The sequence below is a fragment of the Aegilops tauschii genome, chromosome 6 (assembly GCF_002575655.3).
Source record: "Aegilops tauschii subsp. strangulata cultivar AL8/78 chromosome 6, Aet v6.0, whole genome shotgun sequence".
Lineage (NCBI taxonomy): Eukaryota > Viridiplantae > Streptophyta > Magnoliopsida > Poales > Poaceae > Aegilops > Aegilops tauschii.
In genome coordinates this window covers 116,618,711-116,631,022 of record NC_053040.3, presented here as the reverse complement: position 1 = coordinate 116,631,022, position 12,312 = coordinate 116,618,711, and the positions used below count along the sequence as shown (strand labels likewise).

Below are 12,312 nucleotides of genomic sequence, written 5' to 3'. Positions count from 1 at the left end.
CTAACCATTGGATGCTTTCTACCTTCTAGTTTTCTCCTTTGCAAGCACCTAGTGATGCTATATCACAACCATTACTTGTTCTTTCAGTAACTTTCTTAGGAGTCTGCTAAAACAGGTACTCATAAAGTTAGTACAAAGTTGAGTCATCTATTTTGCAACGGAGGGAGTACAAGATACGAGTTTATGTGATCAAAGAATGCGGATACAATATCAAATGCCAGTAAGAAATACCAGACCAGCGGGCAGCGGAGGACATGGTCAGAAACATATATACTTTTGGTTTCAACGGTATTTTGCGACTTTGTGTGCATACGTCTAGCACACATAAAATTTTATTCATTTTGGTATACGTATATTAGTGAAGAGTAAATGGCAGGGATCGGTGAGGCCGTGAGGGAACTAGAAGAAGGGAAAACACCATATCCACTACAAGAGGGGAAAATGGAGAAAAGCATCACACCCAACAGGGTTTTATAAACGCATATGGTACGATTTTGGAGCTTTATTAAATTTCAACATACGGTGGAGAAAGGTATAAAAGCATCACAAGGAAAGAAGACTCCAAGAAAAGTGTAGACGGTGGCGCACACAAGAACAGAAGCAGGGCTACTACTCCCCACACTGAACTACTCGTACACAAATGTTAAAGGGGAATCCAACCATACAAGTGAGGTGACACAATTAGTCGGTCACTCTCCCTTGAACGACTCGAGCGGAGGAGTATCCGAGCTCATCCACGTGTTAGCTGCATTGTAGGTCCTGAACCCTTTGACAGCGTCTGCGGCAGCGTAAGATTCTAGCTCAGCCATCTCCTCCGGCGTAAGCCTGAGTGCGAGCGCCGCGAGGTTGCTGTCGAAGTTGTCCATCTTGGTAGTCCCCGGGATCGGGCACACGTCTGGTCCCTGGTGGTGAACCCAGGCCAGAGCGAGCTGCGACGGCGTGCATCCTTTCCTCGTCGCCATCTCGTTCACCCTCTCGAAGATCCGCTGGTTGTGCTCCAGGTTCTCGGCCTGGAAACGAGGCAGATTCTGCACAAATGAAATGGGTTGAAATAGGTCACTTGCAAACTATCAAACTCTATTCTCCTCTTATTAGATGACGCAAATCTTTTGCCTCCGTTTCGTAAAAAATGGGTTGAAACCAAATTTTGTATACCGTGTGATGATGAAATTCGAACTGTGCATTCAAGATGAGAATGCGTTACCTTGCGGATATCGCGTTCTGAGAAATTATCTGCGGACTTTGCTCCTGAACCGAAGAATCCCCTGCCAAGGGGACTGTATGCCACTATGCCGATGCCAAGCTCCCTGTAGAATGAAGGTATGTGTCAAAAATTGCAGGGTAAGAAGACAACAATATAAGTGTGCAGTATGTCTTAATTGAAATGAAATGGTTTGGACCTGCAGGTAGGGATGATCTCCTCTTCAGAGTCTCTGGTCCAGAGAGACCACTCGAGCTGCACGGCGGTGATGGGATGGACGGCGTGGGCTCTTCTTATGGTGGAAGCGGAGGCCTCCGACAAGCCGACGTACTTTATCTTGCCCTCCCCCACCAGCTTCTTCAGCTCGCCCATCTAATGGCACAACAAAGCCGGTCAGCTGTGAAAGTAGAAGATACCGCGAGTAACTGAACTTTCCTTTGCTGTGATGATCGAGGACATCTGAACTGGACTCAGGAACAAGGCTGATCGTGATCTCGATGGGCAGACGGGTGTCGATGCGGTGCTGGTAGTAGAGATCGATGCAGTCGACTCCAAGGCGCCGCAGGCTGGCCTCGCACGCCTGCCGGACGTACGCCGGCGAGCCGCAGAACTCCCACCCCGGCGGCGCCTCGGTGAACTTGACCCCGAACTTGGTGGCCACCTGCACTCCCGCCCCACCGGTCGCCAACAACCCTCCCTGGAGCGCCTTTCCGAGAAGGAGCTCGTTGGTGAAGGGGCCGTAGGCGTCGGAGGTGTCAAGGAGAGTGACGCCGGCGGCGAAGGCGTGGCGGAGGAGCGCGAGCATGTCATCGTCCGGCTTCGCCGGGCCGTAGTTGGCGGACATGCCCATGCAGCCGAGGCCCTGCGCGGAGACCTCCAGCCCCTGCGAGCCCAGCTTCATCCGAGGCACCGTCGGCTTGGCCATGATGAACTAGCTAGCTGCTCACGAGTGATGGTCGTCCTGTGTGAGCTTCGCGGCGCAGGCGGGACCGCCTTTTATAGATTTTTGATTTGATTCGACCTCCTGGCTCTGTGTGTGTGTTGACGGAAGTGCTTGCATCACGTATCAACGGAGATTGTTTTTCCGCTTTAGTTTACTGAATGAATGTGACCAAAGAGACGGTAAGTTTAATCAACCACGGAGCGGCCGGTAGCACCAGCAGCCTGATCCTTTACATTTCTGCTCTCATCAAATTTTAAACATGTGCTCTGAAATTACCTATAGGTGGAAGAGGGCGCGTTATCCGAAAACATATCTTGTGAATGGCCTAAAGCACTCATGATATCATTATGAATGTACAAGCCATGTGCAGTAAATATTTGGTAAACGCTTGTGGCCAGTCGATTGGGTAACTTTCGGCCGGTCGCACCGCTCTAGTCGCGCAAATAGTATTCACGTGGGTCTCTCGAAGCCTCCAGTCCAATCATTTCTTGGCTGTCTTACCTTATCCTCTATTCCCTCTGGTCACTCAACCTTCTTTCTCTTAGATCCCCGCCGGTGAGCCGCTGTCTCCCCTGCATCCAGCACGCCCGGAGCCCACCCCCACCCCTGGCTTCACTCCGGCTCGCCGGCCGTAACCCTCCTCCCAGTTCCTTTCCAGCCATCCCCACCAGCCATGGCTACACGCTGCAAGGGGCGGAAATCATCGCCGCTGCGGTCGAAGAGTGGAGCGCCGGTTGCGTGCCGGCCATGAAGATCGCAACCCGGTTCAGATCAAAGGGGTCCGGAATACTGTCGCCATCGGAACAACCCCCAATCCGGCCATCTTGTAACTGATATAACGACTCGGTCTCTCCAGTCGATGACTCGTCGCTGGAATAAACGACGGTCTCACCACCAGATTCTGATCTATCCTCAGATTCCCCTCCATGGATAACTCCCATGAAGGCACGCTTCATGACAGGCTTGACCCGGGTAGATCTCGCACGCTGAGCCGTTTTGACGAGGTCGGTGCAGATGTCCGGCTCAGGGCCCGGTTCGCCAATCTTGCCAATGAAAACGTGTATGCCACCAAAGGGGACCCGGTACCCGTACTCGATTGAGCCGGCCTCGGGGCCCCAGCCTGCATCGTCGATGTAGAGCTTGCCGCGACGAATCTTGGTCATCCGGCCCACAGCGTAACCCTTGAGTCCTTCGAAGTTGCCCTCCAAGAACTTGAAACCATGGCGCGATAGCCCCACGGTGGGCGCCAACTGTCATGGTTTTGTCACGGCAGATGTCCTAGAGAAAGGACTTAGTCGTGGAGCCATCGCTACGGGTTAGCTTAAAGGGGTTAAAGCGGACAAGGGACGCAAGAGAGTTTTATACTAGTTCGGCCCCTTACGATGAAGGTAAAAGCCTACGTCTAGTTGTGATGGAATTGATGGGGTTTCGATGACCAGGGAGCGAATACGCTTTGCCTGAGTCTCGAGTTGTTGTCTGTTCTCCGTGAACCGCCGCCGGGTCGTCCCCTTATATACATGGGTTGACGCCCGTCGGTTTACAGAATCCCGAGGCTGGCTCATAATCGTGTCCGGCTCGGTCTCTGCTACTTCTATCTTACAACACAAGTTTACATATCAATGCCGGTTTATGTCTATAGGCCTTACACCGGCTTTGGGCCCTGGGCCTTCATGAAGCATCACCGTCTGTCTTCATGGACTTCAGATACAGATGAACTACTTATGGGGTTAACCCGGCCTCTCCTGGCCGGTTTACGTCCAGTGGTAATATCCCCAACATAACCCTAGCCACCTCTTGCGTCCGCCGCCGTCGCACCAGCCGCAAGGACGACGCCCAGCCGCCGGCCGCCGCGCAATCTCCTCCTCCCTCCTCCCTCCTTCCCTTACAGGCTACGCCCTAGACCGGGTAGAACCCTAGTTTCTACCAGTTTGGTATCCAGAGACTCGGGTTCGATCATGTCATCATCCCCACCCATGCCGCCGCTGCCCATCATCACCATCGCCCCGATGACCACGGCCGGGTCCCCGACGCCGCCGGCCCCGATCACCTCCGCGCCGCCGACCCCAGTCACCTCCGCACCGTCGATGATCCCCGTCTTCACGCCGGAGGAGATGTCCAGCAACTTGCGGGACCTCGTGACGGCCGTCCAGGGCATCTCCATGTACCTGGCTGGCCCGCACGCCACCCCGCCGGCTGCGTCCCCCGCCAACAGCCATCCGGTGCGGCACTGGCCGACCCAGGACGCGTCTGGCCCGAGCGGGGACGCCCCTGCTGCCGTTCTAGGCGGGACACGCCAGCGGGCCCCCGTCGCTGCTGCACCTACAGCCGCCCCCAGCCGCGGCCCAGCTCTGGCCGCCGTGGCCGTCCCAGGGCGCGCCTGCAATTGGCGGGCCACCGCTGCTGACGTTCCAGGTGGGGCACCACAGCGGGCTGCCACCACTGCTGCTGCACCTGCAACCGCCCCAGTCGCGGCTCCCCTCTGGCCGCAGTGGCCACCTACTGCCACCGCGGCTGCCGCCGCGCCCGCCCACTCTCCACAGCAGCTGCTGCAACCCCAGACGCCACCTCTGCCTAGCTCCGGACTGCCATCACCGGCCGGCCTGCCGATACACCAGGTCCGGTTCCCACCCTCCCCGTCGCCACTACCAGCTTGGCCGATCGGGTCTTCGCCACCACCGGTCTACACCACGGCTCCAGAACAGCCGACTCCGTCCCTGCAGTTCGGCGGGCCATCCGGCTCCGCGGGCCCCTACCCGGGGTACTCCGACCAGGCGCCGCCCGCCTCGCTGCTACGCACCTCCGAGCCAGTCCGACGCAGCGCTCCGACCCAGACACCGCCGCGGTTCGCCAAAATTGACTTCGCCACTTATGATGGCACGGAGGACCCCCTCAACTGGCTCAATCAGTGCGACCAGTTCTTTCGCGGGCAGCGCACCCTCGCATCAGAGCGTACCTGGCTCGCCTCCTACCACCTCCGCGGCACGGCACAGACATGGTACTACGCCCTCGAGCAGGACGAGGGCAGCATGCCCCCTTGGGAGCACTTCCGCGAGCTCTGCCTCCTTCGTTTTGGGCCACCGATCCGCGGGAGCCGCCTGGCAGAGCTAGGCCGCCTTCCCTTCACCTCCACGGTTCAGGACTTCGCCGACCGTTTCCAGGCCCTGGCATGCCACGCGTCGGGTGTGACGGCGCAGCAATGGGCCGACCTCTTCGTCGGTGGACTTCCGAATCACATCCGCGTGGACGTGGAGCTTCGGGGACCCCAGGATCTCCAGACGGCCATGTACTACGCCCGCGCGTTCGAGCGCCGCGCGGTGGCCATCCAACAGGAATCACCGTCCCAGGCCACTAGGTCGCTACCCTGGCCGGATGTTACCGCGCAGGGTCGGCCTGCTCAGGCTTCCGTGGCACCCCTCACCGCGACCGCGGCGCGCCCGTTCCGCCGGCTCACCTCCGCCGAGCTACTCGAGCGTCGCCGCCAAGGGTTATGCTTCAACTGCGACGAGCCATACACGCCCGGCCACGTCTGTCCGCGACTCTTCTACCTGGAGGTTGCAGACTACATTCATGAGGACGCCGTCGCCGCCGACCTGGCCGCCCCAGCTGACGCGCAGGTGTTTGACGCTGGTTGATCACCTCGAGGAGTTCAGCAAGCGCTTCCCCACCTTACAGCTCGAGGATGAGCTGTTTGTGTAGGCGGGGAGAAGTGTTATGACCGGCATAGTAGGGGCTTAGCCCAGTGGGTCATGGCCCAAGTTATCTTATCGTTATTAGGGGCTTAGCCCAATTATCTTATCGTTATTAGGATCGTTTGCTTAGGAGTCAACTAAACCTCTCTATATAAGGAGAGGAGATGTATCAATCTAATCAAGCAAGAAGCAATCAATATTTGCTCGGCTTCCCTTAGGGAGCCGGGAGACCTAACCCTAGCCACCTCTTGCGTCCGCCGTCATCGCACCAGCCGCAAGGACGGCGCCCAGCCGCCGGCCGCCGCGCAATCTCCTCCAACCTCCTCCCTCCTTCCCTTACAGGCTACGCCCTAGACTGGGTAGAACCCTAGTTTCTACCAATGTCATTCACATATACTTATCAGAAATGCTGTAGTGCTCCCACTCACTTTCTTGTAAATACAGGCTTCACCGCAAGTCTGTATAAAACTATATGCTTTGATCAACTCATCAAAGCGTATATTCCAACTCCGAGATGCTTGCACCAGTCCATAAATGGATCGCTGGAGCTTGCACATTTTGTTAGCACCTTTAGGATCGAGAAAACCTTCTGGTTGCATCATATACAACTCTTCTTTAAGAAATCCATTAAGGAATGCAGGTTTGATATCCATTTGCCAATTTTCATAAAATGCGGCAATTGCTAACATGATACAAATGAGAAAATCTCATCATAGTCAACACCTTGAACTTGTCGAAAACATTTTTGCGACAATTCGAGCTTTGTAGATAGTAACACTATTATCAGCGTCCGTCTTCCTCTTGAAGATCCATTTATTCTTTATTGCTTGCCGATCAACGGGCAAGTCAACCAAAGTCCATACTTTGTTCTTATACATGGATCCCATCTCAGATTTCATGGCCTTAAGCCATTTCGCGGAATCTGGGCTCATCATCGCTTCCTCATAGTTCGTAGGTTCGTCATGGTCAAGTAACATGACCTCCAGAACAGGATTACCGTACCACTCTGGTGCGGACCGTATTCTGGTTGACCTACGAGGTTCGGTAGTAACTTGATCTGAAGTTTCATGATCATCATCATTAATATTCCTCACTAATTGGTGTAGGCATCACTGGAACTGATTTCTGTGATGAACTATTTTCCAATTAGGGAGAAGGTACAATTACCTCATCAAGTTCTACGTTCCTCCCACTCACTTCTTTCGAGAGAAACTCCTTCTCTAGAAAGGATCCATTCTTAGCAACAAAGATCTTGCCTTTGGATCTGTGATAGAAGGTGTACCCAATAGTTTCCTTTTGGGTATCCTATGAAGATTTACTTCTCCGATTTGGATTTGAGCTTATCATGTTGAAACCTTTTCACATAAGCACCGCAGTCCCAAATTTAAAAAAATGACAGCTTAGGTTTCTCGCCAAACCACAGTTCATACGGTGTCATCTCCACGGATTTAGATGGTGCCCTATTTAACGTGAATGTAGCTGTCTCTAATGCATAACCCCAAAATAATAGTGGTAGATCGGTAAGAGACATCATAGATCGCACCACACCATTACACTGTGGTGTTCCAGGTGGCATGAGTTTGTGAAACTATTCCACATTGTTTTAATTGAAAGTCAAACTCGTAACTCAAATATTTGCCTCTGCGATCAGATCATAGAAACTTTATTTTCTTGTTACGATGATTCTCTACTTCACTCTGAAAATCTTTGAACTTTTCAAGTGTTTCAGACTTGTGTTTCATCAAGTAGATACACACAAATCTGCTCAAATCATCTGTGAAGGTCAGAAAACAACAATACCCACCGTGAGCCTCAACACTCATTGGACCGCATACATCGGTATGTATTATTTCCAATAAATCAGTGGCTCGCTCCATTGTTCCGGAGAACGGAGTCTTAGTCATCTTGCCCATGAGGCATGGTTCGCAAGCATCAAGTGATTCATAATCAAGTGATTCCAAAAGCCCATCAGCATGGAGTTTCTTCATGCGCATTACACCAATATGACCTAAATGGCAGTGCCACAAATAAGTTGCACTATCATTATTAACTTTGCATCTTTTGGCTTCAATATTATGAATATGTGTATCACTACGATCGAGATCCAACAAACTATTTTCATTGGGTGTATGAGCACAGAAGGTTTTATTCATGTAAACAGAACAACAATTATTCTCTAATTTAAATGAATAATCGTATTGCAATAAACATGATCAAATCATATTCCTGCTCAACGCAAACACCAAATAACACTTATTTAGGTTCAACACTAATCCCGAAAGTATAGGGAGTGTGAGATGATGATCATATCAATCTTGGAACTACTTCCAACACACATCGTCACTTCACCCATAACTAGTTTTTGTTCATTCTGCAACTCCCGTTTCGAGTTACTACTCTTAGCAACTGAACCAGTATCAAATACCGAGGGGTTGCTATAAACACTAGTAGAGTACACATCAATAACATGTATATCCAATATACCTTTGTTCACTTTGCCCTCCTTCTTATCCGCCAAGTATCTAGGGCAGTTCCACTTCCTGTGACCATTTCCTTTGCAGTAGAAGCACTCAGTCTCAGGCTTAGGTCCAGACTTGGGCTTCTTCACTTGAGTAGCAACTTGCTTGCCGTTCTTCTTGAAGTTCCCCTTCTATCCCTTTACCCTTTTCTTGAAACTAGTCGTCTTGTAAACCATCAACACTTGATGCTCTTTCTTGATTTCTACCTTCGTCGATTTCAGCATCGCGAAGAGCTCGGGAATTACTTTCGTCATCCCTCACATATTATAGTTCATCACGAAGTTCTAGTAACTTGATGATAGTGTCTAGAGAACTTTGTCAATCACTATCTTATCTGGAAGATTAACTCCCACTTGATTCAAGCGATTGTAGTACCCAGACATTCTGAGCACATGCTCATTAGCTGAGCTATTCTCCTCCATCTTGTAGGCAAAATACTTGTCAAAGGTCTCATACCTTTCGACATGGGCATGAATCTGAAATAATAATTTCATCTCTTGGAACATCTCATATGCTCCGTGGCGTTTCAAAAACGTCTTTGAAGCCCCGATTCTAAGCCGTAAAGCATGGTGCACTAAACTATCAAGTAGTCATCATATCGAGCTTGCCAAACGTTCAAAACGTCTGCATTCGCTCCTGCAATCGGTCTGTCACCTAGCGGTGCATCAAGGACATAATTCTTCTGTGCAGCAATGAGGATAATCCTCAGATCACGGATCCAATCCGCATCATTGCTACTAACATCTTTCAACTTAGTTTTCTCTAGGAACATATCAAAAATAAAACAGGGGAGCTAAACGCGAGCTATTGATCTACAACATAGATATGCTAATACTAGCAGGACTAATTTCATTATAAATTGAAGTTTAATTAATCAAATTACTTAAGAACTCCCACTTAGATAGACATCCCTCTAATCATCTAAGTGATCACGTGATCCAAATGAACTAAACCCTGTCCGATCATCACGTGAGATGGAGTAGTTTCAATGGTGAACATCACTATGTTGATCATATCTTCTATATGATTCACGCTCGACCTCTCGGTCTCCAGTGTTCCGAGGCCATATCTGCATATGCTAGGCTCGTCAAGTTTAACCCGAGTATTCTGCGTGTGCAAAACTGGCTTGCACCCGTTGTATTTGAACGTAGACCTTATCACACCCGATCATCACGTGGTGTCTCAGCACGAAGAATTGTCGCAACGGTGCATACTCAGGGAGAACACTTGTACCTTGAAATTTAGTGAGAGATCATCTTATAATGCTACCGTCGAACTAAGCAAAATAAGATGCATAAAGGATAAACATCACATGCAATCAATATAAGTGATATGATATGGCCATCATCATCTTGTGCCTGTGATCTCCATCTCCAAAGCACCGTCATGATCACCATCGTCACCGGCGCGACACCTTGATCTCCATCATAGCATTGTTGTCGTCTCGCCAATTATTGCTTCTACGACTATCGCTACCGCTTAGTGATAAAGTAAAGCAATTACAGGGCGATTGCATTGCATACAATAAAGCGACAACCATATGGCTCCTGCCAGTTGCCGATAACTCCGTTACAAAACATGATCATCTCATACAATAAAATATAGTATCATGCCTTGACCATATCACATCACAACATGCCCTACAAAAACAAGTTAGACGTCCTCTACTTTGTTGTTGCAAGTTTTACGTGGCTGCTACGGGCTGAGCAAGAACCGTTCTTACCTACACATCAAAACCACAATGATAGTTCGTCAAGTTAGTGTTGTTTTAACCTTCTCAAGGACCGGGCGTAGCCACACTCGGTTCAACTAAAGTTGGAGAAACTGACACCCGCCAGCCACCTGTGTGCAAAGCATGTCGGTAGAACCAGGCTCGCGTAAGCGTACGCGTAATGTCGGTCCGGGCCACTTCATCCAACAATACCGCTGAACAATAGTGTGACATGCTGGTAAGCAGTATGACTTGTATCGCCCACAACTCACTTGTGTTCTAATCGTGCATATAACATCTACACATAAACCTGGCTCGGATACCACTGAAGGGGAACGTAGTAATTTCAAAAAATTTCCTACGCACACGCAAGATCATGGTGATGCATATCAACGAGAGGGGAGAGTATTGTCCACGTACCCTCGTAGACCGAAAGCGGAAGCGTTATGACAACGCGGTTGATGTAGTCGTACGTCTTCACGATCCGATCGATCCAAGTACCGAACGCACGGCACCTCCGAGTTTAGCACACGTTCAGCTCGATGACGTCCCACGAACTCCGATCCAGCAGAGCTTTGCGGGAGAGTTTCGTCAGCACGACGGCGTGATGACGGTGTTGATGATGCTACCGACGCAGGGCTTCGCCTAAACACCGCTACGATATTACCGAGGTGGAATATGGTGGAGGGGGGCACCGCACACGGCTAAGAGATCAATGATCAATTGTTGTGTCTCCAAGGGTTGCCCCCCTCCCCGTATATAAATGAGTGGAGGAGGGGGAGGGCCGGCCCTCTCTATGGCGCGCCCTAGGGGAGTCCTACTCCCACCGGAAGTAGGATTCCCCCTTTCCTAGTAGAACTAGGAGCCCTTCCAAGTAGTAGGAGTAGGAGAGAAGGAAAGGGAAAAGAGAAGAGAAGGAAGGAGGGGGCACCGCCCCTCCCCCTAGTCCAATTTGGACTAAGTCTTGAGAGGGCGCGCAGCCTCCCCTCTCTCTTTCCCCTAAAGCCCAATAAGGCCCATATACTCCCCGGCGAATTCCCGTAACTCTCCGGTACTTCGAAAAATACCTGAATCACTCGGAACCTTTCCGATGTCCGAATATAGTCGTCCAATATATCGATCTTTACGTCTCGACCATTTCGAGACTCCTCGTCATGTCCCCAATCTCATCCGGGACTCCGAACTACCTTCGGTACATCAAAACACATAAACTCATAATACAAATCGTCACCGAACGTTAAGCGTGCGGACCCTACGGGTTCGAGAACTATGTAGACATGACCGAGACACGTCTCCGGTCAATAAACAATAGCGGAATCTGGATGCTCATATTGGTTCCTACATATTCTACGAAGATCTTTATCGGTCAAACCGCATAACAACATACGTTGTTCCCTTTGTCATCGGTATGTTACTTGTCCGAGATTCGATCGTCGGTATCTCATACCTAGTTCAATCTCGTTACCTGCAAGTCTCTTTACTCGTTCCGTAATGCATCATCCCGCAACTAACTCATTAGTCACATTGCTTGCAAGGCTTATAGTGATGTGCATTACCGAGATGGCCCAGAGATACCTCTTCGACAATCGGAGTGACAAATCCTAATCTTGATCTATGCCAACTCAACAAGTACCTTCGGAGACACCTGTAGAGCACCTTTATAATCACCCAGTTACGTTGTGACGTTTGGTAGCACACAAAGTGTTCCTCCGGTATTCGGGAGTTGCATAATCTCATAGTCATAGGAACATGTATAAGTCATGAAGAAAGCAATAGCAACATACTAAACGATCTAAGTGCTAAGCTAACAGAATGGGTCAAGTCAATCACATCATTCTCTAATGATGTGATCTCGTTAATCAAATGACAACTCATGTCTATGGTTAGGAAACTTAACCATCTTTGATTCAACGAGCTAGTCAGGTAGAGGCATACTAGTGATACTCTGTTTGTCTATGTATTCACACAGATTTCGGTTAATACAATTCTAGCATGAATAATAAACATTTATCATGAAATAAGGAAATAAATAATAACTTTATTATTGCCTCTAGGGCATATTTCCTTCACCGTCAACCTGTGCGCCGTCTCGACCGCCTTCAAAGCCCCAGATCTAGCCACCTAGATCCGGCGACCAACCGCAACAGCAGTGCCACCGTAGGAGTCCTGGTGCACCGACCACAGCCAGAGTGTGCCACCAGTGGAGCCTGGGAGGAGGGCTCCCACCCCCACCTTGCCAAACCGCGAGA

At 50.4% G+C, this 12,312-nt stretch overlaps 1 protein-coding gene across 2 annotated transcripts; it reads right to left on the bottom strand.

The window, feature by feature from the left end:
* Positions 1-467: 467 nt before the first annotated feature.
* Positions 468-2,174, bottom strand: LOC109753456 (probable aldo-keto reductase 2). Of its 2 annotated transcripts, none has more exons than XM_073501156.1 (4): positions 1,680-2,174; positions 1,401-1,564; positions 1,205-1,307; positions 468-1,010 (listed from the first exon to the last, which is right to left on the bottom strand). In XM_073501156.1, exons 1-4 carry the CDS (start codon positions 2,124-2,126, stop codon positions 690-692), a joined length of 1,035 nt encoding a protein of 344 aa, XP_073357257.1. In that variant the 5' UTR covers positions 2,127-2,174; the 3' UTR covers positions 468-689. The 2 variants fall into 2 exon arrangements, with proteins under 2 accessions (XP_073357257.1, XP_073357256.1); XM_073501155.1 differs by having other exon boundaries at positions 470-1,028; positions 1,680-2,172.
* Positions 2,175-12,312: the final 10,138 nt, after the last annotated feature.